General features: G+C 41.3%; 1 protein-coding gene across 1 annotated transcript; it reads left to right on the top strand.

Moving 5' to 3' along the window:
- Positions 1–6,425: 6,425 nt before the first annotated feature.
- LOC142443396 (ninein-like protein) lies at positions 6,426–27,276 on the top strand. The gene is made up of 4 exons (XM_075544789.1): positions 6,426–6,489; positions 14,278–14,436; positions 18,179–18,292; positions 27,036–27,276. The coding sequence occupies exons 1-4, from the start codon at positions 6,469–6,471 to the stop codon at positions 27,225–27,227; spliced, it is 486 nt and encodes a 161-aa protein (XP_075400904.1). The 5' UTR covers positions 6,426–6,468; the 3' UTR covers positions 27,228–27,276.
- The last annotated feature ends 268 nt before the right edge of the window (positions 27,277–27,544 follow it).

The raw sequence follows: 27,544 nt of genomic DNA, 5'->3' as shown, positions 1-27,544 counted from the left end.
TGTTGGCCGCAGAAGCCAATGCCTTCTAGAGAAAGCTGAGCTGAGAGGGAGTTCTTAATTCCACCAGCTGGGCAGGCTGCTTGAAAGGCCACAGGTGGAACTGGCCTTCTCGCTTGAGGACTTTGGCTGGCAAATGCTCTATCTCAAAAGCCTGGGATCTAGGAAGGCCGTTCCCAATATTTTCCATAGATGGACCCCTGTCCCTGAGTGTCTTAAAACAACACAGATTTAATATCTTACAGTTCTAGACGCTACAGGTCAGAAATAGGTTAAAATTTAGCTAATTTCTTGACAGTTAGTTGCATGTTAGCTAGAACTGAGAGCTAAATTGTACTCTAATCGAGGTGTCATCAGGGTTGTGCCCCTTCCAAGGGGTTCTAAGGAGAACCCATGTACTTACTTTCTCCTCCTTCTAGAAGCCACTCACATTTCTTGACTCGTGGCCTCTTCCACTTTTCAAAGCGTCCAATGGCTGGCTGAATCTAAGGCTGTGCCTCTTCTGCCTCTTTCATTTAAAAGGACCCTAGTCTGTACAATAGGCCCACTAGAATAGTCCAGAATAATCTCATTATCTCACAGTCAGCTGATCAGCAGACTTAATTTCATCTTCAACTGTAATTCCCCTTAGCCATGTAACATAATATTCACAATCGGGAATTAGAACATGAATAATGTTTTACCAACTGCCATCGAGTTAATTCTGACTCATATCCACCCCAAAGGGCAGAGTAAAACTGATCCCTAGGGTTTGTGAGGCTATAAATCTTGATAGAAGCAGAAAGCCCCATCGTTCTCCTTTAGAGCAGTGAGTGGGTGGGTCTTTTAGCTGCTGGCTTTCCAGTTAGCAACCTAGAGTGAAATGCAGATGAATACAATACCAACTGCACCACCATGGCTTCCCAGAACAGTCTTTAGGAGGTCATTAATCTGCCAACCACAGTAGTGATCTGGATGTTTTTTATCTCTGATACATTCATGATCACATATCTTTGGTGTATTTTTAAAAATATTCTAATGTTATATGCAATAAAAAAGTGTACTGCTATGATTATATAAGAAATTGATCAGATCGTTTTACCAGCACCCAAAACAAGAAATAGAACCCTCCTGGATTCCCCACACATAGCCAGTATCCTGACTGCTAACTCCTTAATTTTGCCTGTTTTTGCACTTTATATAAAAGAAGCATACCATCCGTCCTTTCTTACCATATGTTGTTTGTGAGATTCTTCCATATTGTTGCTTAGAGCTATAGTTATTTCATTTGCACTTTATTTTTCATTCTCTTGCCTGCATTTTTCTACTGCTATGAAAGTTCTGGGTCAATGCAATATGTTTGTATGGAATGGAATTTTTTAGATTTTAAGATATAATAATGTTTACCTTTTTATTGACATAAGAAACAATGTGTCTTGTGCAAAACTCAACTACAACTCTTTTTTTAATGAAGTTTTTATTGTGAATTAAGGTTTACAGAGCAGGTCATACTTTAACACTCTGCAATTCATACATATTTTGATGCCATTCATTCATTCCAGTCCCCTTAATATGCCCTCCCTTAGTCCACGACTTCCCTGTTTTCTATGTCCTTTTCTCCTCCTTTCCTAGCCTTCTGTCTTTGGGTGAATGCTCCCCATCTCATTTTAACGGTTGACTTTTCTAACACAGTAGTGAGTTGAAGTCCAGACCCAAAGGAGCACGGTCTTAGGGGCCCTACCAGACGCTGTCTGACCAGTAAGCCTGGTTTCTTTTAGGATTTTGATTGACAGGTTCTTCTTCTCTTTCCAGGACTCTCTAGTGTGATTTTATGCAGAGCTGGTGGTGGTGGCGCCAGGTATCACCCCGTTCTTCTGGGCCCAGGATTGTGGAGACCGGTGTTCTCACTGTCCCTTCGACTAAGTGTTTTCCCTGTGTCTGTTTAACTGCCACCCCGCTGCTCTGCTCTGGACAGGGAGAGATCAGTCCTTGCACCCTAGACGGCTGCTCAGAGACCTTTAAGACCGCTGCTACTTACCAGATTAGAATGTAGAGCACTGTCTTTGTGAACTATGATATGCTAATGGATCATTTTGTCCCCTGCAACTATTGTGATACCACTCCCCCAAAGCCCAGTACCTTATTCCTTCAGAGTATCTGCTTATATTTAAGAAGTTGTCATAATTTTGTCCTCTGTTCGCCCCACCACATTCATGGATATATTTGCAGTAAAAGTAAATATACAAATACTCTCTTTTAAACATATATATATGTTTGTAAAAGTCTCCTATCTGTTCAGCCTGTGTGTATGTCCAAGTACTCACTTGTAGATTCCCCAATCCCCCACTGTTGTAGGACTTTGAATCTAACAGTGTTTGCGTCTGTAGTTTCTCACTCTTGCAAACTACCGGTGTACTCGCCTGCCTGCCTCCATCGTTTCTCCTGTGTGTTGCATTCCCCTCTGCCCAGGCTATCACTTGCCTGTGTTCTAGCCGCACCTCCCTCCCCTCCTTTCCATCCTCTGCAACCATCAAAGAATGTTTTTAGTTCCATAAGAAAACTTACTGTTGATTTTTATAGTGGTGGTCTCATACGATATCTGTCCTTTTCGTTTTTGACTAATTCCACTCGGCGTACTGTCCTCCGTGTCCATCCCTCTGTGAGGGCTTTGCAGGTGCATCGTTATTCTTCGACGTTGCATAGCATTTCATTGTGTGTTTATTGCACCCAAGTTTGTTCATCCATTCTTCCACTGCAGGGCATTTAGATTGTTCCTGTTTTTTGCTATTGTGAATAATGCTATGATGAACATGGGTCTGTATCTATTTATTTGTGTCATAGTTTTTATTTCTCGAAGACACATACCAAGTAGAGGGATTGATGTGTCATGGTATTTCTCTTCCCAAGTTTCTCAGGGTGCACCATACTGCCTGCCACAGTGGCTGCACCATTTCCCAGTTCCTCCGGCAGTGTATGAAAGTGCCAGTCTTTCCACACCCTCACCATCATTTGTTGTTATCTGTTGTTGTTTTTTTAACCTTCCAGTTAATTTGGGGGTGAGGTCGTATCTCATTTTGATGTGTATTTCTCTAATGGCTAATGATTAAGAGCATTTCTTCATATATTTTTGCCCCCCTGAATGTCTTCTTTGGTGAAGGATCTGTTCACATCCTTTGACCATTTTTTAAATTAGATTGCCTATCTCTTTCTGTTGAGATACTCAATTTTCTGTAAATTTTAGAGATGAGTCTCTTGTCCAGTATGTCATTGTCCAATATGAAATTCCACAGCCTTTGGCTTCTCTTTTGACTCTTGGTGGAATCTCTTGACACACACAATTGTCTACGTTTTCGGAGCCCCTAGTCATCCATTGTCTTCTGCTCTGAGTGTGTTCTCCATTACTTCTGTGAGGGCAGTTACATACTTGGCTTCACATAGTCTCTTAATTGTTCAGCAGATAGGATGAGCAATCTTCAGTGTATCTGCGCTCCAAGCAGCCAAAAGTAGAATTCCACCTCCACCTAACACAGTGTACACACCTAGAATCAGTCTGTTTCCCATACTAGAGCCAGAGTGACCATTTCAAATTTCATGTCCCATTTATTTGACAGCCCTACTCTAAACCCTTTGCTGCTTTTAAAGTTCCCATGACTTCTTTTTCTCTATTTTTCCCTTAGTGCCCCATGAGATCAAATGAAGTCAGATGAGACATACTTGTGCTTGATACTAGAACATAATGCATAAGATAAGCATGGCAAGGTTATATAGTACCTTGATTACTTAGATTGGGAAAATTAGAATCTAACAAGATGCCAGACAAAGACGTAGTTGGGGGGATAAATATCGACATGTGTTCAGGACAGAAAGTATGGGTTCAAAGCTCATTAGGGATTTTTTTGTTGGTAAAAATACTTGCCTGCCATAAATCACTTGTGTTGTCTTGGCAGAGATTCTTTAAGAATTGTTTGTCAGGAAATAATGTGGCCCAGGGTAGCCTTGGTCATGGAGTAGATAGTGACACCTGCCTTTCTCTGCTGAGGTATTCACTGTGCATCAGGCCGCTCCATAAATCAATATGTGTTTCTTCCTCAGTTTTTCCTTCCAGTGATGACCTTGGAGTATAGCAGGTGACAGTCTCACTAAAGAGGAAAATGTGTGCATATATTTTAAGCTCTGGTCATTCTTGTTTCTTAGATCCCTGCCGGGATTCAATAGCAGGGAATAGCTTTTGGAATGCCCCAAGGTCTCACATTCAGTATTACGCATTGATACCAACCATGGGCACATGGTTCCCAACTTACTTCTGATTGTCAATTGTGCTTGCAGAGCCGAGCTACAGAGGCTTTCTGAAGAAAACACATCGTTGACAAATGAATTGGGAAGGATTCAGCAAGAACTTAAAGTTGCAGAAAGAACAAATGATGTACAGAGGTAAAGGCTTGTCCAGGTTCAACTTAGGACCTTTGAGCTTGTGACCCAGTTTTCACATAGCAGAATGAGTGGTTTCCTCTCAGTAAAGTGAGTGTAGAAGTTACTGAGATAGAAAGTGGGGCGTATTCTCAAATCAACCTCACTTTCCAGAAAGCCAAGAGTGGATGAACCTAATTGGTCTCTGACCATGACATGACACATATGTAAAGGGCCCTGGCCTACCTCCACATGCAGGCAGCCCCTCTCATACCTGAATGCCTGGTCTCAGACGTAAAAGGTAGAACACGTATGTATGTGGCAGCATTGCCCACCCCACAGTGAGCAGCTGCTACACCCATCCTTCTTACCTCTGCCATCGTGGCATACCACCTTATTACCTGTACGAAAGTACTCCGCATCACACCTGATGGTGAGGATAGGTGGACATAGTTTAGTACAGTGAAATGATCCTAGGGCCTTCCTAGACAAATACAATATCTATGTTCATGACTCAGTAATAATTTCAGGTGGACTTTTCACCACGGTTTATATTTGTATGTAGATATCGGCATTAGGGGTAGGTCTGGGCCCTAGGACACTGAGGCAGGAACAAGGGACAGGGAGTGGAGTGCTAACACTGGTCAGTGAGTTTTCACTGCTGTAGCCATATCCAAGGGCAGTCTGCCTTTTGATTTTTCTTCCAAATAAGAAGTTCAAGATAAAGTCAACTCTGACCTGCTGTGAACATGGAGCATAGTTGATGGAGTAGCCATGATGGTCAGAATATGGATGGCAGGGGAAGGGACCAGCGGGGATTTGCATCATTACAGTTCTGAAATCCAGGAGGTCTTCCCTTGAAACCATTTTCTCCTAAGTTTACTACCAGACTCCATTCCCAGCAGATCGCAGTGAGGGTAAGATGGTTTGTGTTTGTGTTGCTGGGTGGCTAGTTCCATACTTTGCTAAATCCGTAGTAATTTGCTTGACTAAGGATTGCCACGGAGAATGCTCCTTTTGTACAATCTGGCAAAATCTTGCAAGCGAAAACTTAACCCACTCTCATTGAGTCTGTAGAGGGTTTCTAAGACTGAATCGTTAAGGGGTGTGGGAGGCTATACCATTGACCTTGGCAGTTACCAGCACAAACCAAGGTGACACCTGGCTTTGGTTTCACCCTCCCTGCTGAAAATTTTCATTTCCGCCTCAAAAAGAGTCACCTGATGAATCCCATCTGACCCTAGACCAAGGATGGGACCAGCCTTGTTCTCATGTAAAATGCATTGGAAAGGGGATTATTGGAGATGCAGTTAGTTTAAAATTTGGCACCTTGTCTTTTGATCTCTCTTAAGTTCCATTTTTAATTTGTTCCAGTTTTTAATACTTTCTGCTTTCTTTTCTAAAGGTTCTTGTCTGTTTTACTTTGTTATTGTTAGTTGTTTCTGTTGTTTTTAAAGTATGTTTTCCTATAGATGAAGTCCAGAATAGGTGCATCTATACAGACCCTAACTGGATTAATGGTTCTTTGGGAGTTTCACACAGTTGGTTAGAAGGAAATGGGAAGCTAATAACGACGAGTACAAGAATGAAGAAAATGTTCCAAAACTGATTGTGGTGATGATTATACAATCTTGATATGATTGAACTATTGAATTGTATATATGTGAATTATGTATCAATAGAACTTTTTTTAAAATTAAAGAATCGCCTGAGAACTTTGCTAAAATATTGATTGTGATTCAGTATATTTAGGTCAAAAATTCAAATTATCAACAGGGGTTGGAACTGGAATGAATCGGTTTGAAGTCCTAAGGGTAAACTTTCCTAAATTCTTCTGGCTTTAGGAGCTTGGGATCAAGATTGAACCATCACCACTATTATCAATCATAGCAGTAGCAGTAGTGTAGAGGGATCTGGGCCGTAGAATATGAGGGGAGGTAGAGGTGGGCCTTTTTGTCCAAGCCATGGTGGACTGTTACTAGAAGAAGAAAACTCATTAATTGGCAATGATATTGTTAATTTTGCTTTTTCAACAGGAAAGAAATTGATATTTTAAAGAAAGAGAAATATCAGGCCTGCCTTGAAATGGAAATGATCAACAGTCAGGTTTAGTATTACCACCTGATGTGAAGCTAATGAACTTTTCTTTCTCTCTTTCTTTCTTTCTTTAAAAACTATTTTTGAATACTATAGAGGACTTTGTTCCTCAACGATTTCAGAATGCAGTAACTACCTCCCTTGTCAAAAATCAGAAAGTTCGTGTGGATACATTACTGCCGTCAGGGACACCCCATTTTGGTGCTGCCAGCCATCCTGATAATTCTTAGAATCACATGTGGCATTTATATCATGTCTTCTTGTCTCTTTCTCTCGGTCTATTCTTTATTTTGGAGACCATGGCACTTTTGAATATTACATGCAATTGTTTTGTTCCGTGTCTTGAAGTTTGGGTTTGTCTAGTCATTGATAATAATTAGATTGAGATGAGGCTTCTTTGGCAGAAGTACAAGAGTAAGAGTTGTGCAGTCATCAGCACCATCAATGTCAGAACTCTTCCTTCTTCCACTCATTGTTAGCTTCCCACTTCCCGCATCCTCCCTGCCATGCCCCTAGCCAACTATCACTCCAGTTACTGTCTCTAGAGATTTACATAGCCTGGATTTCATACACAGAAAACCACACAAAGCACAAACAATGACAAAGCAAAACAGAGAAAAACCTCAGCCAAAAGAAAATATAAAATGTTAGAAACTGCCACCAGTTAGAACCTCCTTGGGAATTCAGCCAGTCTCAGCCAGAATCTTAACAGTGAGACACACTTTCACATAAACTAACAAGTACTAGCAGACCCCTTAAAATCCCCTTTTTTAATTTATCAGAAAACCACTATAACCAGAACACCACTTATGATTATTTCTGTCACCTAAATCCTACTCATGTATTCCTATCTCCTATTCCTTCTACCCAGTCAGCTCTATCATTTCTTCCTCATCTCAACAGAATACAATTTCCAGCCCCTATGTGAACTTTCTCCACTAACCCAAAGAGCAAGTCCTGTCCCTCCCTCCTCCACCTACTCACACACAATCCAGAACCTTACATACCATCTACAGTTGGATCACTAAGCCATGCAAACAACAGTCAGCAGTAGTAACCACAAAAAATGAAGATAAACAAAAGTCAACAACTGAAGATTACGCAACTTCATTGGAATACACAGAAAGTGAAGACTTTAAATTACCAGAAAGAGAATACAGGTGAATGATGTTTGTGACCATACAAGAGATTTGGGGATCAATTCTGAAAAAAGGAAGAAAGTGTGATACTAAAAACCTCACACCCCAAAGAAACCGAGAAACAAAACAATGAGATAACAGAATTAAAAAAACATTGTGTGAGAACTGAGCAATACCGGTGTTCATCGCAGCACAGTTTACAATTGCAAGGAGTTGGAAACAACCCAAATTTCCATCAACAGATGAATGGATTAAAAACCTATGGTACAGATGTGCTTTACATAATTGATGTATGTATGGATTGTGCTAAGAGTTGTATGAGCCTCTAATAAAATGATTTAAATAAAAACTATGGTACAGACATACACTGGAGTACTACACATCACTAAAAAGCAGTGATGAATGCATGAAGCACCTTGCCACATGGGAAAAACTGGAGAAAATGATGCTAAACAAAGTAAGCCAAGCACAAAACACAAATACAACATGAGTCCGCTGAGGTAAACTTAAAAAAAAATGCAAAAGGGACATAAGGAAAAAGCTACTGTATACAAACATTCCTGGGGTGAGGTCCAGGTAGTATGGCAGGGGCCAGACCAAATCCAGGGATACATATGGTAGACAATTAAAAAGGTTGGGGGGGGGGAAGGAAATGAAATAAATGGGTAGCTGGGGAACAGGGAACTAACCCATCCAAGGGGAGGGTCTTGTTCATATCGTCGCCGGGAAAGAAGGACCAGACTTCTACCCCATGCTCCAAGATGTGAATGCAACATACTGGCATGAAGCAAGGAACCAGTAGAGAGGTCTGAGGGGTTGGCCCCAATCCCAACTACATGGACAGCAGCCCTTGCCCCCAGAAGAAAGTACTTCAGAGGATAGCATTGAAGCTACAGCTCCGAGAGAGGGACATGTCTGATCAGAGCAAATCGAAGCAAATGAAGGGGGAGGAAGAGAGACTGGAGCACATCCTGGCCCACCAAGCCTTAAGGACAATATCCCCACTAAGAACAGCCAATGCACAGAGAGGACCATATGGCTGGTCCCACTATGAGACAGGACATCCCCCACTGACCCATAGCCCTATAGGGGACAACACTGGAGACACAGTGTGGGAATTAGACTGATCTGACCCCACCACACTGAGGCAAAACATGAAGGGCATGCAACAGAACAGCAAGGGGAGCAGAGCAAGGAAGTCCCGAGGCATTATCAAAAATAGACTTTGGGTTCAGAGCATGGCACCCCATCAGGCTCAATCAGCAAACACTCGCAAATGTCAACAAACAGACCTTGAACTATTGACAGGCTTTTCTTTTTTTTGTCATTTGTTTTTTGGTGGTGTTGTTTTGTTTTCTTTTGTTGCTTTGTTTTGTTCTGTCTTGTTTTTGTGTATATTATTATCTCTGCAGGTCTATCTAGATAAAATAGGTGGGATAAACAATCTGGAGGAGAAAACAATGGGACTGACAGTTCCAGGGGGACATGAGAGAGGGGAAGGTTGGGGAAAAGAAGTGGTTAACAAACCAAGGGACAAGAGAACAACAAGTGATCCAAAATCAGTGGTGAGGAGCGTGTAAGAGGCCTGGTAGGGCTTGATCATGGGTAATGTAACCGAGAGGAATTACTGAAACCCTAATGAAGGCTGAACATGAACAAGAGCAAAGTAAAAGGAAATAGAGGAAAGAACTGCAAGGCACATAGCATTTATAGAGCTCTAAATATAGGCATGTACATATGTAAATATATTTATATATGATGATGGAGAAATAGAACTATGCATATATTTCTAGGTTTAGTATTAAAGTAGCAGATGGACATTTGGCCCCTACTCAAGTACTCTCTCAATGTAAGAACACTTGTTCTATTAAACTGGCATTCCATGATGCTCACCTTCCAGACACAATCACTGAAGGCAAATGTGGTGAAGAAAGTCAATGGTGTCGGCTATCAAAAGATATAGCATCTAGAGTCTTAAAGGTTTGAAGGTAAACAAGTGGCCTTCTAGGCCAACCAAAGCCCACATGGAAGAAGCACACCAGCCTGTGTGATCATGAAGTGTCAAAGGGATCAGGTATCAGGCATCAAAGAACAAAAAATAATATCATTGTGAATGAGGGGAGTGCAGATTGGGGACCCAAAGCCCATCTGTAGGCAACTGGACACCCCCTTACAGAAGGGTCACGGGGAGGAGATGGGCCAGTCAGTGTGCAGTGTAGCAATGATGAACATACAACTTTCCTCTATTTCTTAAATGTTTCCTCCCCACCACTATCATGATCCCAATTCTATCTTACAAATCTGGCTAGACCGGAGGATGTACACTGGTACAGATAGGAACTGAAAACACAGGGAATCCAGGATAGATGAACCCTTCAGGACCAGTGGTGGGAATGGCAATACTGGGAGGGTGGAGGGAAGGTGGGGGTAGAAAGAGAGAACCAATTACAATGATCTACATATAACCGCCTCCCTGGGGGATGTACAACTGAAAAGTGGGTGAAGAGAGACGTTGAACAGTGTAAGACATGACTAATAATAATTTATAAATTATTAAGTGTTCATGAGAAAGGGGGGCAGGGAGGGAGGGTAAAAAATGAGCTCATACCAAGGACTCAAGTAGAAAGCAATGTTTTGAGAATGATGAGGGCAACAAATGTACAAATGTGCTGACACAATGGATGTATGAATGGATTGTGATAAAAGTAGTATGAGCCCCCAATAAAATAATTACCCCCAAAAAAGAACTGAACAATAGAATGGAAGAAAATGAAAATTGAATCTATGAACTTGAAGACAACCATGCAGACTTCAGCAAATGAGAGAAACAAACAAAAAAGTAAAATAATCTGAAGTAAACCTGAGGATGATGTGAGAAACCATGAACAGAAGTAATGAATGTCTTGTTTGGAATACTGGAACAGGAAGAAACAAACAAATCTACATATAAATTAGTAAGAGAATTTGTGGAGGAAATTTTCCCCAGTACTATAAAGGAGGAGATAATAACCATTCAGGAGACAGAGAGAACTCCAAGGAGGTTAGACCCGGGGGTGGGGGTAGGGGACATGTATAGGAGGGCATCAGGACATACGATAGTCAAAATATTCAACTTCAAGGAAAAGGAGAGAATCTTGAGAGCAACTAGAGAGGGAAAAAGTCACCTTCAGAGGTAATCAGATTGGAATAAGCTCAGAGCTCTCAGCAGAAAATATGCAGGAAATAAGAAAATGGAGCAACATAGATCAAACTTTCAAAGTAAAAACCTGCCAACCAAAATCCTGTATCCAGCAAAGCGATATATCACATATAAAGAAGAGATAAAGGTATTCCCAAACAAGGAAATAGTTAGAGAATTCATAAAAACAAAACCAGCATTGCCGAAAACACTAACCATATCTCTATGGTCAGAAAATCAACAACACAAAAACATTATGAGATCGCCACAGTCCGTGCTACTATCCAGAAGTCAACACACTAAAACAACACCCAAAACAGTAGATCTAGATGGGAAACAAGGACATGAATAGATTCCTCCCTCCAAAACACAGATAATACAATATGATAGTAACTCACCTGCATTTGGAATTAATACCAATGAAAATCAATGGGCTAAATACCCCAGTCAAAAGACAGAGTAGCAGACTGGATTAGGAAACAAGATCCATCAATCTGCTGCCTTCAAGAAACACACCTCAAACTCACAGACAAAAACAGACTGAGAGTCAAAAGATGGAGAAAAATTTACTAAACCAATGACAATGAAAGGAAGACCTCACACAAATAGAAAACTACAAGCCAATATCTCTCATGAACATAGATTCTCAACAAAATCCTGGCCAGTAGAATTCAACAACATATCAAAATAATAATAATACTTCATGCCCAAATGGGATTCATACCACCATATAAACAAAATATAGAAGAACCAGATGATCATATTGATGGATGTAGAAAAAGCATTTGACAATATCCAACACCCATTCCTAATAAAAACAATAATTAAATATAAGGAAATTCTTCAATATACTAAAGTCCATATCTTAATATCCAACAGCCAGTATCATACTGGATGGAGAAAAGCTGAAATCATTGCAATTGAAAATGGGAACCAAAGATGCCCATTATCCCCACTTTTATTCAGCATTGTGCTAGATCCTAGCCAGAATCAAAAGGCAACAAGAGATTAAGGGAGTGCAATTGGGCAAAGAGAAATTAAGCTCTAGTTATTTGCAGATGGTATGATTTTATAGAGAGAGAAAAACCCAAGGTCTCCACAAAACCCTGTTGGAAATAATTGGAGCTTGTTTCAAATAAGCACCCATCTAAGTGAGATGTCAGTAAACTCACCTGGAAGAAGCACACGATCATCGATGATCCAAGGATTATCAATTATATAAACCAGATCTGAAGAAGGGAGTGCTGTCAGAGCTGAAATTTGTGAAATTCTGGTGTTCACAAAGCTATGGCTGACAGTGGGAGCCCAAAATACATGTTCAGGTTCTCCACAGGGAATAAGCCTCCAGTGGCCCCCCTCTGACTATCACTGAGAGATAGGAATAACCTGGTTATCAGGCAGCTGGTATTGGAAAGACGATTATAGTAAATTAAAATGATAAATAGGGCTTGAATGGTTAAAATCTTGTTATTTGAGCTCCCTTTAGATACACTTTGACTTTTATCTAGTTTTTAATATTTTCTGGGTTTTGCTGTTGTTTTCTAGATTAGGTCTTATCTCTGCTGTATTTTGTTATTTTGGTACCTTTCTTGATTCTCTGTTATGTATCTTTCTGTGTTTGGGGGTTTATCAAACCCAGATTGGGTGAATCTGTAGAGGTAATAACTGGAGTAAGAGTTCTTGGGGTGTATTGATGGGGAGGAAAGAGGTAATGGGGAGCTGATATCACGTAGTATGAAAAGGAAGAAATTGATTATATGCAGTAATTGCACAACGCTGCTCGATCTGATAGAGCTATTGGTATGATGTCTGGATTATGCCCTAATAAAATGATCTGGGAAAAACAGAAATTTTAAAAAAATCAATTTTCATTTACATCAGGGCTATCACATTTTTAACAAAACTCAAGTGAATATTCCCAAATTAATTAAGTTTTCCCACAAGTTTACAGGAATGCTGCTGCTCCACATAACACAATACTTTTTAGCGTTTTAATGAAGGTCAGGAAGACCTCAAAGATGAATTCAAGGCAAGTCACCTCAGAAGGCTTTGGAAACTCTCTTTCTGGGTTTCAAAGGAATCCTCTTTATATTTTCTCAAGGATGATCACAGAGACTTCTCAGGAAGACATCTGAAGAGAATGGAAAGCTGCGCTGGGAAGGAGGAAGGACAGGAAAATGTACCACGGCGTGTGTTCTGTTACGGCGCCATACCAGCTCCTCCTGGAGGGTAGCAAGGACTGTCTGACGAGCTCCTCATTGGGAACGACCCATCCACCTGACGCAGCCTTATCTGCCTTCCACACTGCTCTGTGTTCCCAAGCTCAGAGGACATTTAAAACGAACATGATTTGCATCCCTTGAACATGACAAAACTCCCATTTGACATGACATAAATTGAAGAGTGAGAATTCTTTGGGAAATGAATAGAAAGATGAAAACACTTCAGAAGCATATAGGCATAGATAAAGATATGACATGAAACAGTAGCTTCATATTTTGATAGTTTTGTTTAATTAAGGTTTCTTTTTTTAATCATTTTATTGGGGGCTCATACAACTTATCACATTCCATACATACATTCATTGTGTCAAGCACATTCATACATATGTTTCCATAATCATTTTTAACAAGTTTCTATTATACAATGCTTTTATACTTACCCTTGTGTGTGCGTATTAAACCTACAAGATAAAAATGATATGATTCTGCTCATTGCTGAACCATAGGTATTCACACCAACGTGGGAATACCTTGGAACTGTGGTTGATCTCTCCCTGAAAACTAATTGTTGTGAGAAAAAAAGAAAGGCAATCCAACAAAAATGTAATTTGATTCTTTTAAATTGTAATCTATTGAAAGATGCTCCTGACCAGTGGTTGACAGTAACTGAAATCTCTATGGTGAAAAACTGAGAAATTTTCTAGCAACTGTTGGAACACACGGCCATTTGTGTATACACCAAGAGGACATCTGTCAGACACTCTAATTTCCTGGCCCAGTGGTAATGAGAATATCAACAACTTACTGCCAGATAGATTTGGATATCAGGGACAGGTCAGAGGTCCTTTTGAAGAGATTCATATGCTTTAAGTTTCTTCCTCCCCCCCCCCTTAACACGATGTTTTAAATAACTTAGATAAAAGTGGGAGGCCTTCAGAACAGTGGTTTGAATGTTCTTAATGGTCTAGATGTATTCTCACTTCTTCTCAGGAATAAAGCAGAGTTCTCAACTTCAGCATCATTGCTGTGTGAGACTGGATAAGTCTGTATAGGGGCTGTCCTATACACTGTAGGATATTTAGTAGCATTTCTCCATGTCAGTAGCCACCCCTACCTACCCCAATTATGACAATGAAAAATGACTCCAGATGTTGCCACGTCCCACAGTGAGACAAAATTACCCCTCATTAACCACTGCAAGGATCTGCTGGGGCTTCGTTTTTGTTTTCAATCATTGTTTTACCCTTTTTTGCTCTAGAGTCAGAAATACAAGGATCAGTTATCTCAGCTCAACCATAGGATCCTTCACCTGGGTGAGGAGGCCTTTGTCCACAAGGCTCAAAATGAGAAAAATCAAGTACCCGTTCAGTTGCTGACACTGAAGATGGATCGGGCTGGTCACCAGGTGAAAGAGCAGGTGAGTGGGCAGTGCAGAGTGGGAATATGAGAGCAACAACTTAAAGATATGGAGACATACACTGCCCCACACATAGCCAGGAAGCCTGGGGGAAAAGAACATGGAATATCATAGTTTTTTATAAATCTGCTTTATTTAGAAGAGTAGCATAAAGGAATTAAATCTTAAAAAGAGAGTAAATTCCTACAACCTTTCTGAAAAGACAAGTTGAAAATATAGATAGCAAGAGCCTCAAGAATCTCATTATAAGAAGTGAAACTTCACTGTTTGCAAATAATATGATTTTATATATTGAGAATCCTAAAGGGTCCACAAGAGACTAGCTGGAAGTCATAGAGGAGTTTAGTAGAGTAGCAGTATACAAGAGTAACAATTGACTTCTTCTATACCAGGGATGGGGGTACAGAAAAAGATACCAAGGAATCAGCAGCCTTTGCAAAAGCTGAAATACCTGGGAATAAACTTAACCAAAAACCAAGACTTGTACGAAGAAAACTATAGAACATTACTATAAGAAGCCAACCGGGATCTACACAAATGGAAGCATATTCCGTGTTTGTGGATCAGAAGACTCAGTATTGTGAGAATGTTGATACTATCTAAAACAATCTACAAATAAAATGCATTGCCGATCCAAATTCTAACATCATTCTTCAAAGAAATGGAAACACTGATTATTAACTCCATATAAAAAGGGAAGAAACCCAGGATAAGCAAAGAACTCCCCAAGAAAAAGAACAAAGCAGGTGATCTCACATTACTTGACCCCAAAACCTACTTATACAGCCACAGTTGTCAAAACAGTCTGATACTGGTATACTGATACATGCTCCCTGTCACTAGCCACCCAGGAAATGCGAGTCAAAATGACCATAAGATCCCACCTAATGCCCATAACTAGCCCAATTAAAAAAAAACAGAATGTGAAAGGGAGGATAGGGCGGAGGTAGGGGGAGGAATGAGGAGCTGATGCCAAGGGCTCAAGTAGAAAGAAAATATTTTGAAAATGATGATGGCAACAAATGAACAAATGTGCTTGACACAATGGAAGGATTACAATAAGTTGTACAAGTCCCCAATAAAATGATTTTTCAAAAGAAACAGAACAACAAATGTTGGAGAGTGTGTGGTGAGATAGGAACTCTTATCCCCTGCTGGTGGACTGGTAAATATGTACAGGCACTCTGGAAGGCAGTATGGCGATACCTAAAACAGATGGCAACTGAACTACCATATGATCCAGCAATACCATTGCTGGTATGTACCCCAAAGAAATAAGAAGCAGATCACGGACAGATGTTTCCCTCCCCTATGGTCATCACAGCAGAGTTCATAGTAGCAAAAAGCTGGTGGGTGGGCAGGAAGAAGCTGGAAACAGCCTACATTACCATCAGTACAAGAGTGGATAAAAACTCCGGTACATACATACAATGGAATACATCCCTAAAAACAGCAATGAAACACCTCAAGTTGTAGAGGCATCTGGAAGATATTATGCTGAGTGAAGCTAGTCAAGCACAGAAGGATAAACACTGTGTGAGTCCACGATAATAGGAACATGCAGCAGAACGGGCACAAGTTCAAGTGTGCAGGCCATCCAGTCGTCTGGCTGGGGACCAGGCAGGCCGCTAAAGAGCCACACATCATCTGCTCAAAGTAAGTATCATGTAGGTCACTTGGCCGAAGGTCACCTCATGAGAGCTGGAATCAGATGGATGGGGTGGGGTTGATGCTGGTCCCTGAGAGGTAGCCATGTGGATTTGGGGTGAGGTCTCCCAGAGAGGGAATCAGCCCTGTCAGAGGAATGGGGCTTACTGATGCGAGGGGCAGCACAGGAAAGAAGAAAGGCAATGGTCAAATTTGGGGGAACATAGGTGCATGCCTGTTGAGGGGAGAAGAGGGAGGGCTGACATTGTGGGGGGAGGGGTGTCCAGTGAGGTTGCTCTTGGGAGGACCTGATGCAGAGGGGTTAAGTGGAGAGCAAATGCTTTGAGAGTGATTAGGGCAAAGAATGTATGGATGTGCTTTATACAATTGATGTATGTATATGTATGGATTGTGATAAGAGTTGTATGAGCCCCTAATAAATTGTTTAAAAAATAATAATACATTTTTTTAAAGTTGTATGAGCCCCTAATAAAATGATTTTTTAAAACACTGTAAAAAAAAAAAAACCAAACTTGACCAACAGTTACCATGGGTGAAGGGGAAAGATCTGTTGCTTTGGGAGCATTGAGTTTCTGTCACTGTGGTCGATAGTTTGAAAAAGGATAACAATGATAGTTGTACAACATGAAGAATATTATTGAGCCTCTTCTCGCTCTGAATTATACAACTAGAAGTTGTGCAATTGGAAAATATTTCTGTATATTTGTGCCACAGTTAGAAAAAAATAAGTACATGAATTACAATGAGTACAAGGGAGAAGAAAAAGGTTTTGAATTAAATATTGTAACAATTGGACAACTTTTCTTGATCTGATTGAATTGTATGACGTGGGTGAAGTGCTAATACAACTGTTTTAAAAGATGTGATGCAAAACAATAATATGGATTATTCGGGAGAACATGATGCTGAGTGAAATTAGTCAATCACAAGAGACAGATATTGTATGAGACCACTACTGCAAACGGTTTTCATACTGAAAAATAAATAACGAGATAGAAAGAAACTCCATGTGGTTACAGATCAGATCAGGTTTTCTGGGATGTTAGAATTACAGAGTCAGATCATGACCAAGAAAGCCCCATGGAGCACTTCGACTCTGACAAATACATGTGTTGCCGTGAGTTAGAACTAACTCCACAGCATCAGTTTTCGTTATTAACTGCTGTCTCTTGTTCCCATTCAGGATGACGCTTAGGGTTGCCCGTAGGCATGCCCTGTACCCAAGATTAAAGTTTCATGCAGAATAATTTCACTGCCCTTAAAATTCTCTGCTCCACCTGTTTGTTCCTCTATTGTTCCTTGAACTCCTGCTAGTCGCTGACCTTGTTTCTGTCTCTTTAATTTTGCTTTATAATTGGAATCATGCATTATGTAGCTTTTTCAGACTGGTTTCTTGTACTTAATAAGTACTTAAGTTTCCTCCATATTTTGTTCATGGCTTGATGGCTCATTTATTTTTTTTGCTAGATAATATTTCCATGATACAGATATGCTCATTTGTTTAGCCATTGAGCTGTTGAAGGACCTCTTGATTACTTCCAGTTTGGGGCAATAATGAATAAAATTATGATAAATATTTGTATGCAGGCTTTTATGTGGATACAGATTTTCAACTCATTTGAGTAAATACCTAGGAACACAACTGCTAAAACATATGACAGGCCTTTGGAATAGTGGTTACATTACCAGATAAGTATTGGACTGCTGACAGCGAGATTGACAGTTCAAATCCACCAGATGATCCGAGGGAAAAAGATAAGCCTATCTATTCCCATAAAGAAATCCTGTCAGAAACTCTATAGAGGGACGCTGTGAGTCAAATTGGCTTGATGGCATTGTTTTTGTTTTTTTGTAAGCCTATGTAAGAAACTGCCACTGTCAGATTCCTATGCAAAACACTACGCCCTGCGCCACACCTATACTCCTGACAGAGCTTGTTAGCATCCCATGTTCAGACAGAGGCTCGTAGCTAGTAACTTGTAGGTGTGTACATTTCGCCCAAATACCATTTTAAATGTCTTGAAGTTAGTTCTTTTAAAACATAATTTTTTGATTGGTAACCTCCTTTTGTCAGGAAATACATGAAAAACAACTTAATACCACAGAAAAGCAAGTGGATAAAGTGGAAATGATCTTAAAGAATATGGAAATGCTTCTACAAGAAAAAGTAGATGAGCAGAAGGACCAGGTGAGTGATAAGTTCTTGTCATTTCCTCACAAACATCTTATATCTGCACACTTCTACCTCCTGGGTATTCACACAGCTGGTGTAGTAAGAGACTGTCTGGTCACAGACTCCGAGAGGCCATGTTCATTAGTTACCCCTCAGACTGAGCCTCTGTCAACACCTTATACTTGAACATAAAAGTAATTTTCCACAGGATTCATAATTAATAGCAGTCAATAAAAGATTCTATTATATATATATATATATAACTAGCTTGTTTATTGTACTTATTTTCTTTTGGGTATCATTATAAGGTTTCTTTTTTGAGATGGCCACATAACCTCAGGAAGGTTATGGATTTATTCATGCATCCATCATTCAGCACATTGCCTACTGAGCACCTACTGTGTAGGAAAGCATTTTTCTAGGTAGACCTGAGATAAATAAGCCCTCATGGAACTTAAATTCTAGAGCGGATGAGAGCTAATAATAAGATTGTAGTTGGCCAAGGGCTTTGAAGAAAACACATTTTCCTGGACTGTAGAGTCAGGGTGTTAGGGGAGACTATACTGCACAGATAAGGTATCTGAGCAGCCCCTTAATCATGACCTAACATATATGAGTGGGTAAAAAAGAAAAACAGGAAAACTCCACTCTGTGGAGCTTTCATAGGATGCATTGTTCCTACTAGCTGAGCATCGAGCAACTTGTTCTGAGTTAGTGCACCCAGCGGCGTCACCTGGGAAGGTTCTCTGGTCACAGTGAATTTTTTCATAAAAGCAGTTTTGCTCACACCTTGTTTTTTTGTGATGGCTCATTTAAGAGAACTGCGTGTGGCTGTGAAAGTTTGCTTTCTGCTCCAGAAAAATGTCACAGAAACTGTTGTGATGTTGAATACAACTTACAAGGATAGCACTCTGAAAAAAACTCAAGTGTACCAGTAGTTTTCTTATTTCCAAAAAGGCAAAATGTCGATCGATAACAAACCTTATTCTGGATGTCCATCAACTTTCCAAACAGACAAAAATGTCCAAAAAATTCATCCACTTTTGCTTGAAGACCAATGATGGACCATTAAAAAGATGGGGAAGTTATCTGGACTATCTTGGAGCTTAGTTCAGTGAAGTTTAACAGAAGATTTGTGACAGGCCACCAAGAAGGAGTGTCAATTGGAAACAAGTCATTCTTGGAAAGAACAACTCTGAAGTGATCCAGACTTTTCTCAAGGTCATTACTGGTGACAAGCAAACCTCAATCAAGCCAGGGGAAGACACCATCATCACCTTGCCCAAGAAAAACTCGTCAAGTGAAATTAAAGATCAAGATTATGCTCATTTGATTTTTTTGATGTCCATAATATAGTGCATTTAGAGTTCCTTCCACTAGGTCAGACTGTTAATCAAACTTTCTATGTAGAGGTTTTGAAAATATTGTGTAACAATGTGCAACAAAAAAGACCTGATTTGTGGCAGATGGGGGACTGGTTTTACCATCATGACAATGCAACTGCTCACATGCCATCTCAGTGTGCCAATTTTTGACAAGAAACAGCATGCCTCTCTTGTCCCATGCACCTTACCTGACTTCACTCCATGCAACTTCTTTGTGTTTCCACCAATGCAGAGGAACATGAAAGGACAGCTAGTTGATGATATAGAAGAGATGAAGCAAAAAAATGAGAGAGGTGCTGTCAGCCGTCCAAACAGCTGAATTTGAAAAAAAAAAAAACAATGTTTCCAAGAATGGAAGCGCAGAATTGACAAATGTATTAGGTGTAATGGAGAGTACTTTGAAGGTGATAAGGTTGTTTTGTAAAAAAATTTAAATACAAAGCTTTGAAACAAAATTCCAGGTTTTGGGGGTACCCCATCGTATACCTCAAGTAGAAAACAGATTAGCATTGGGGGAAGCATGTTGCTCACTGGTGGAATATCACATGTGTTGTACTTGAGAATCCTTCCTGACAGGTGCTAAATACCGGTAACATTTCCTGATCACCAGACAGCCATAAATAGGCACCCACACACTTACACTTCCCTGTTCGTGGTTGTGGGAAAATAGACTCGGCCCTGTAAAAGGTTTTGCTCTACCGAGTGCCAGGCACCATGCCTGTCACTGTTCTACTGTTCCTTTACTTCCTCCTGTCCGTCCCCTACTCCTCTTAAGTCCCCTTTCTCCTCTTCTTTCCATCCTGCCTTGCTCTTTTTTATTCCCCCACTCACTGGGAGCCCTCCTTGCCATAAGTATGTAAGCCCATTGTAAAGAAGCCTGGCCCTCTGGCCTAGCCCTCAGCCCTCCTCTCTGCTCTTTAAATGCCCTTCAAAGACTCTGTGCTCACAACCCTGCTTCTCTCCCTTCCATGCTCCTCTCATGGCTCAGCCACTGTTCGTCCCCCCTGCCTGGGTCTACACCTAATTCGCAGCTCAGCTTTCAGAATGGATATAGACTCCAAGCACTCGTACCCCACTGATCTCACTCTGGTCCACACCCCCTCACTTTATGCCCTCTCTCTGGCCTTCCTGGTTCTGCCTTGCATACCGGCCTAGATTTCTTCTTAGCACAGGCGCTGCAATACCTCTGAGATCTCAGCTCGCCGCGCCTCACACCTTCCCATCTTCTTCAAAGTAAAAGTCAACCTTGTCACGGTGTCCTTTAAGGCTCTCTTAGATTTAGTGTCCACTCCTGCCCTGACTTCCTGTCTATGTTTCCTCAGGAGCACACACCTTCAGCTATGGTGGCTGCCTGCTGCTACCTAGTCACCCGAGGCCCTGACCAGCTGCAAGGTCTTTGTAATCTCTCTTCTTGCTACCTGGTGTTCACATAGCCCCTAGATTCCTAAACTTACTTGGCCTACCACCCCTTTGTGCAGGAAAAAAAAATCACTCATTGTCCACCTGACCATTAAAATCTTTTGTACTATTGCCCCTAATTCAGGATACGGTTTGGGTGTCTGCTTGTGTAGCGCCCCTGGATGCTTTGAGGCCCAGACATCGTCACTGGACTGTTTCACTGCTACCCAACGGGCAGTACCGCCCCCTTCGGGAAAAACTGGGATAGTCTCTGGACTCTCATTTTACTCAGAACTCCGTTCACATGTCATCTTACAGGAACAGCCTCGGGGTTTCTGTAGACAAGCAAAACCAGTAAAACATGTATGTAAATATATAGAGAAAATTGTACTTCGTGACTCACACACAAGGGGGGTTAGCACGTCCCATATCCGTGGGTCCAGTGGCAACTTGGAGACCTCTGCTGGTTCATGGGGTAGCAGAGGAACAGATGTCTGCAGGTTTATGAACTAGAACTGCAGGCCAGGCGTTAAGCAAAAACATAACAAAGAATCGAGACGGCTAACCACGATGACAAAATACAACAGAAATAAACCCCCATAGTTTTAACTGTTCGAGATTTTAGCTATTCAAGTCAGAGTTATCATTTTAATTTCCTATAGTCATCTTCAGTACTCTCATCTGGTAACCAGGTTCTTCCCATTCCTCAGTTTCATCGGAAAATCACTGGAGACTTATTCGCTGAGTAGCTCCTGCAAATGTATTTTGGCCTTCCGCTCTCACCCATTCCCTTCTGAAAACCAGAATCTCGCCTGCTAAGCTTTGATACTATTCCCTTCTTCCGATTTGGATTATATAATTTACAATCCATGGATAACAGATGTTGGTGTGCTTCTTCCATGTGGATTAGTTGACATCTCACTTAGATGGCTGCTTGTTTGGAAACAAGCCTATAAGATCCCAGATGCTGTTCTGTCTGATTAGTGGGGCACCATCTAATTTCTTCACCAATGCTACCCTTAAGGGACCTGATCTCATTCAAGAACTTTTTGAAGCCCCCTTGTATTCTTGACCTTGATAGCTAAAGGTACACTGCTTCTGACAGGTATCAAGAAAAAGACATTGATTAAAGCAATAGCTATGTGCTGTCTTCCAGGAAATGTACTAATGTGCTCAAGCAGTGAAACCACATCTGGATTAGCAGTTACAATCAGAGCCACCACTGGTTAAGTTTATATCAATTCACTGTCACTCTCTTAAGATCCTTTTTTTTTTTTTTTGCACAAGACAGATAGGTAAGTTGAATGAGATTGTGGTGGAAATCATCCCCCTCCATTCTTCAAGTCTTTATGGTGACATTAATCTCTGCAGGTTCTCCAGCAATGTAATACTGCTTTTGGTCTAATATTTCTTTGAGGAAAGTTCTAATGGCTTCCACTTGGCCTTTCTTACTGTAATAACCCTTTCTCCATGTGTCAGGGATCCAAAATTCTGCCAATTGCATATTCTGGACCTGGAGAGATTATTACAGGATTATTTCAGAGACCACTGTACCCACTGTTGGATAGGCATGAGCTGACATTTTGGGCCGCCTAGAATGAGTGTCAGTTTAGTGCCATAGGGATCCTTTGAGAAATATTAACTATCTATATTCTGACAGTGTAGTGGATTTCTACCTCAGAGGATTCATAGGAGTTGTGGGCCTATACACTTGCTCATCTTGGAATTGATAGAGCCCTCTAAGCATCCCCTGCATGTGTGGTATGTCCATCTTGATAAATCTACTCTAACATTCCAATTTACTTCAGCTTTTAGATCCCTTTTCCAGTATATAAAAGCAATTCAACTTCATTCAGTATAGGCCACTTCATAGTCCTCATTGTCGTCCCGCAACAATGTAACTACTAGGTACTTTTCTGACGCCGTGAGCTGAAACATCGAATGAAGACTTGCCACTTGGCAGGCTCATAGCACTACACTCAGACTGACACAGTTCCCACACCTAATCCCGAGGCCTTTGTTTCTCCTTGTGTTCAGTAGGAAAAGCAAGCAGTCTCTGTCTGGAGTATGCCATCCCTCCTCCTGGGCCACACTTTATGCCTCAAAGAAGTCGTGTCACGGGACAGTGGACTTCACACTAGTTATTGTTCTAAAAGCAAAAAGTGCATCTTGCAAAGCATTTGCCTCATACAAAGATTCCTGGGACACAGCTGTGGGACTATGGTCAGATGAGGATAAGAGGGCTGATTTTACTATCGAAGGTGATTCAGGCAAAGAAGGTGGGTTAATCCCTTCAGATGGGGGCAGGAGGCTGGTCCTTCTGAAAATAAAAAAAGGTAATTCAACAATAAGGGCTCCATGTCCCTAGCTTGATCCTTTTATTGTCCACATTTTCCCATCTCAATTTTCAATATCTCACATCTTCCCCGTCAAACCTTTCAACATAAGGGATTCAGTTGATGGTGTAATTAGCTATTCTTCAGCTAGGACTCAGGAATGATGGTGGTGTGTGGGTTACAAACTGCACTGTTAGCTAAAGGTCAGCGATTTTAAAAGCACCAGCCACGCCCCAGGTAAAAGATGAAGTTTGTGCTCCGATAAATATTTATAGCCCCCAGAGCCCTCGAGGACATTCGATTTTGGCTTATGCAGTCACTGTGCATTGCAGCCAACTCAGTGGTAGTGAGGATAAGACTCTGGATGGGTTTTCAGCAATCTCAACACTGCTACAAGAAATAAGACTTTATCTCAAGACCCAAATAGCAACTTTCAGGTCCTTTATGTACTGCTTGAGCCAGGACTTTGAAGCTGTGGACTCATCATTTTCTCTTTCCGCGTTGTGTATCTGAAAGCTGAACCTGCCAGCTTCACTATGCTTGTGGGTGTAACAAAAATGTTGAAAGATAATAATGAAATAGTAGTCACTCACAGCATTGTCTCTCACAGATGTTTGATCTAATGGTGGGGATATTATGCTTGTCTTCATTGCCACCTCATGCCATGGATTACTAAGCCTCTTTACTATTGGAAGTCGAGCAATTAGTACTTTTAAATCCAGCCAGACTTGAGAATAAGTTCAGAAAGCATGCTGTAGTGGAGTTAACAAACCCAGGGACAAGAGAACAACAAGTGCTCCAAAATCAGTGACGAGGATGGTGTAAGAGGCCTAGTAGGGCTTGATCAAGGACAATGTAACTGAGAGGAATTACTGAAACTCAAATGAAGGCTGAGCATGATAGTGGGACAAGAGAAAAGTAAATGGAAATAGAGGAAAGAACTACAAGGCAAAGGGCATTTATAGAGGTCTAAGTACAGGTGTGTACATATGTAAATATATTTATATATGATGATGGGGAAATAGATCTATGTGCATATAGTTATAGATTTAGTATTAAGGTAGCAGATGGACATTGGGCCTCCACTCAAGTACTCCCTCAATGTCAGAACACTTTGTTCTATTAAGCTGGTATTCCATGAAGCTCACCTTCCTGACATGATCGCTGAAGACAAATGGGTACATAAGCAAATGTGGTGAAGAAAGCTGATGGTGCCCAGCTATCAAAAGATATAGCATCTGGGGTCTTAAAGGCTTGAAGGTAAACAATTGGCCATCTAGCTCAGAAGCAACAAAACCCACATAGAAAAAGCACAACAACCTGTGTGATCATGAGGTGTCGAAGGGATCAGATATCAGGCATCAAAGAACAAAAAATCCTATCATGGTGAATGAGGGGAAGTGCAGAGTAGGGACACAAAGCCCATCTTTAGGCAACTGGAGATCCCCTCACAGAAGGATCATGGGGAGGAGACAAGCCAGTCAGGGTGCAGTGTAGCAATGATGAAACATACAACTTTCCTCTAGTTCTTAAATGCTTCCTCTCCCTCCCCCGCCATCATGATCCCAATGCTACCTTACAAATCTGGCCAGAGGATGTAGACTGATACAGATAGGAAATGGAAACACAGGGAATCCAGGATGGATGAACTCCTCAGGACGAGTGGTGATACCGGGAGTGTCAAGGGAATGTAGAATAGAAAGGGGGAACCAGTCACAAGGATTTACATAAAACCCCCTCCCTGGGGGACTGACAACAGAAAAGTGGGTGAAGGAAGATGTCGGACAGTGTAAGACATGACAAAATAACAATTTATAAATTATCAAAGGTTCATAAGAGAGGGGGACTGGGGAGAGGGGGGAAACAAGGAACTGATGCCAAGGGCTCAAGTAGAAAGCAAATGTTTGAGAATGATGATGGCAACAGATGTACAAATGTGCTTGACACAATGGATGATTGTGTGGATTGTGATAAGAGATGTAAGAGTTCCCAAGGAAAGTATATAACTAAAAAAGAAAGAAAGCATTCTGTGTTGGGCCGGGTTGACTAGAGAAACAAATCCAGAGACACTCATATATGTATAAGAAAAAGTTTTATCTCAAGAAGTAATTATGGATCAATAAAACATTCCATCCCAGTCCAGCTCTTCAGTCTATAAGTTGCTCTTCAGACTCATTAAGTCACATGCAATGATGCAGAATGCAGGACAATCACAGGCCAGTGGGTGTAGTTATGTGGATCCAACTGACCGTATCGTAGTGCTTGCAGCAGCCAGGAAAGTGAAGGCACAGAGAGTGGGGGAGGTGCCCAGGACCCTGCTTATGAGAAAGTCTCGCCCACAGAGAGTCACCATCAGGGTGTGACCTGATTGACAGCCTAAACTCTACCCTTACACTTTCATATATCTTCAAGTTGACATGAAATGATGTAACTACCACTTATTCTTTGAGTTTTGTTCTTCTAGAATCACTCTTGGTGCCAAATAGCTAAGTCTGAGTTCTCGAGAGGGGTGCATCAGTGAGATGCACACATACATACATATAAAGAGATTTGCTGCATGGTAGGGGTTTATGCAGTTGTAGAGGTTGGCAAGTCCCAAACCTACCGTATGTGTCCAGTGGAAGCTAAGGATTTCTGATGACTTGTGGGGTTGTAGGACTGGTGAATCCACGACCTGCTGGTTAGGATGGAGACTTCTTCAGGTTTATAACACAGGAACTGCAGATCAGGCAACTAGAGTGCAGGTCAAGAAAGAGAGCAAACTTTGCCACAACTTCCACTTCGATAAAGGAAGCTGGCCACACTCCCGAGGCAATTTCCCTTTCAACTGATTGGCTGTTCATATCAGATCACAAAAATGAAAGTTGATTCCATTATGAAAAAGCACCTGTCAGACTGATGAGAATCATAGTCTAGTCAAATTGAGGTTTACATTAGTCGTTACAGTTCCCTCAACCAACTAGCTGCCCCCCTCTTGCTCCTTGCTTGGTTTTCTCAGCACTTCCCCCATATGGCATACTAAGTTTGGTTCTCATTAGCATATGTGGTGCACAGCCCAGAGACTACGTTCACCACTGCTTCGCTAGTGCTAGAGCAAGACCTGGCATGTGGGCGCTTACTATGTTCTACAAGTGAAATTTGGTGTTGACTGAACCCCATGCTGGGATTCTTGTGCCCTTGTATTTTGAATGAGGTCATTGCTAGTGTTTCCTGTCATTCACATCTGTGAAACCGTATGGGTTTGGCAGAAAGCTCAGACCCAGGAAACAGCAGTGGGGGTCAGGGCCACAGTGATTCCTAGGGCAAGGGGCAGTAAAGAACCAAAAATTGTTGTCATTCTTTGCAATTCATTATTGTATCGTACAATAGCCTTTCTGAGAACTGTTGATTTGTGACTCTTGGGTCTTCCGGTTAAACTGATTCCCACAATTTCCCTTAAATTTTCTCCAGTACATAATTCATCACACCCTCAGTTGGAGGTCTCACTTCAGGGTAACAAGAAGTGTCATACACGCAATATTTTTGTTATATCCTTAAGAACCTAAAGTTATCATTTCAACGACCGTGGAATGAACAGGGTCGGGAACATGTACCCCTTCCCTGCACTCACAGTAATGGGTGGCTCTCTTCCCTCTCCAGTTTGAAAACAGCGTGAAGTCCAATTTGCTGCTCAAGGAGCTTTATGTGGAGAACGCACACCTGCTAAAAGCCCTCCAGGTTACTGAAGAGAAACAAAGAGGAGCTGAGAAAAACAGCCTCATCTTGGAAGAAAAACTCAGAGCTCTCAACAAATTAATCAGTAAGATTTCTCCGGCATCCCTCTGTGTGTAAAGACTGCTTGCTTTCTTGGAATTCATTCTGAAAAGAAAATCTTAAAACCTGAGCCACTGTGATGCCTTATTGGCCAGGGTCCTCAGAAACAGGGCGACTGTGGTGTCTGGCTCGTTCCAGCAGCATCTGCTCTGTGCCAGATCCTGGGAACATACACGTGTTGGACAAGAGCACATTTTTATAAAACTCCCAATTTTACCACTGGGAAAACATGATGGAAACACTTGGTCAGGCCTGACAGAGAAAGTGGGTTAAGATAATGCAGTTCCAATACTGCATTTTCGACTTAAGCTCTCATTGCCATCGAGTCAATTACA

The sequence above is a fragment of the Tenrec ecaudatus genome, chromosome 3 (assembly GCF_050624435.1).
Source record: "Tenrec ecaudatus isolate mTenEca1 chromosome 3, mTenEca1.hap1, whole genome shotgun sequence".
Taxonomy (NCBI): Eukaryota; Metazoa; Chordata; class Mammalia; order Afrosoricida; family Tenrecidae; genus Tenrec; species Tenrec ecaudatus.
This window is presented reverse-complemented; position numbering and strand designations above follow the sequence as displayed.

Excerpts from the sequence above, each read along its gene's own strand:
- LOC142443396 (XM_075544789.1), top strand. The coding sequence starts at position 6,469 with ATGGAAATGATCAACAGTCAG. Across the intron at positions 6,490-14,277 it reads TGGAAATGATCAACAGTCAG|AGTCAGAAATACAAGGATCA; the intron begins GTTTAGTATTAC and ends TTTTTGCTCTAG. Across the intron at positions 18,293-27,035 it reads TAGATGAGCAGAAGGACCAG|TTTGAAAACAGCGTGAAGTC; the intron begins GTGAGTGATAAG and ends TTCCCTCTCCAG.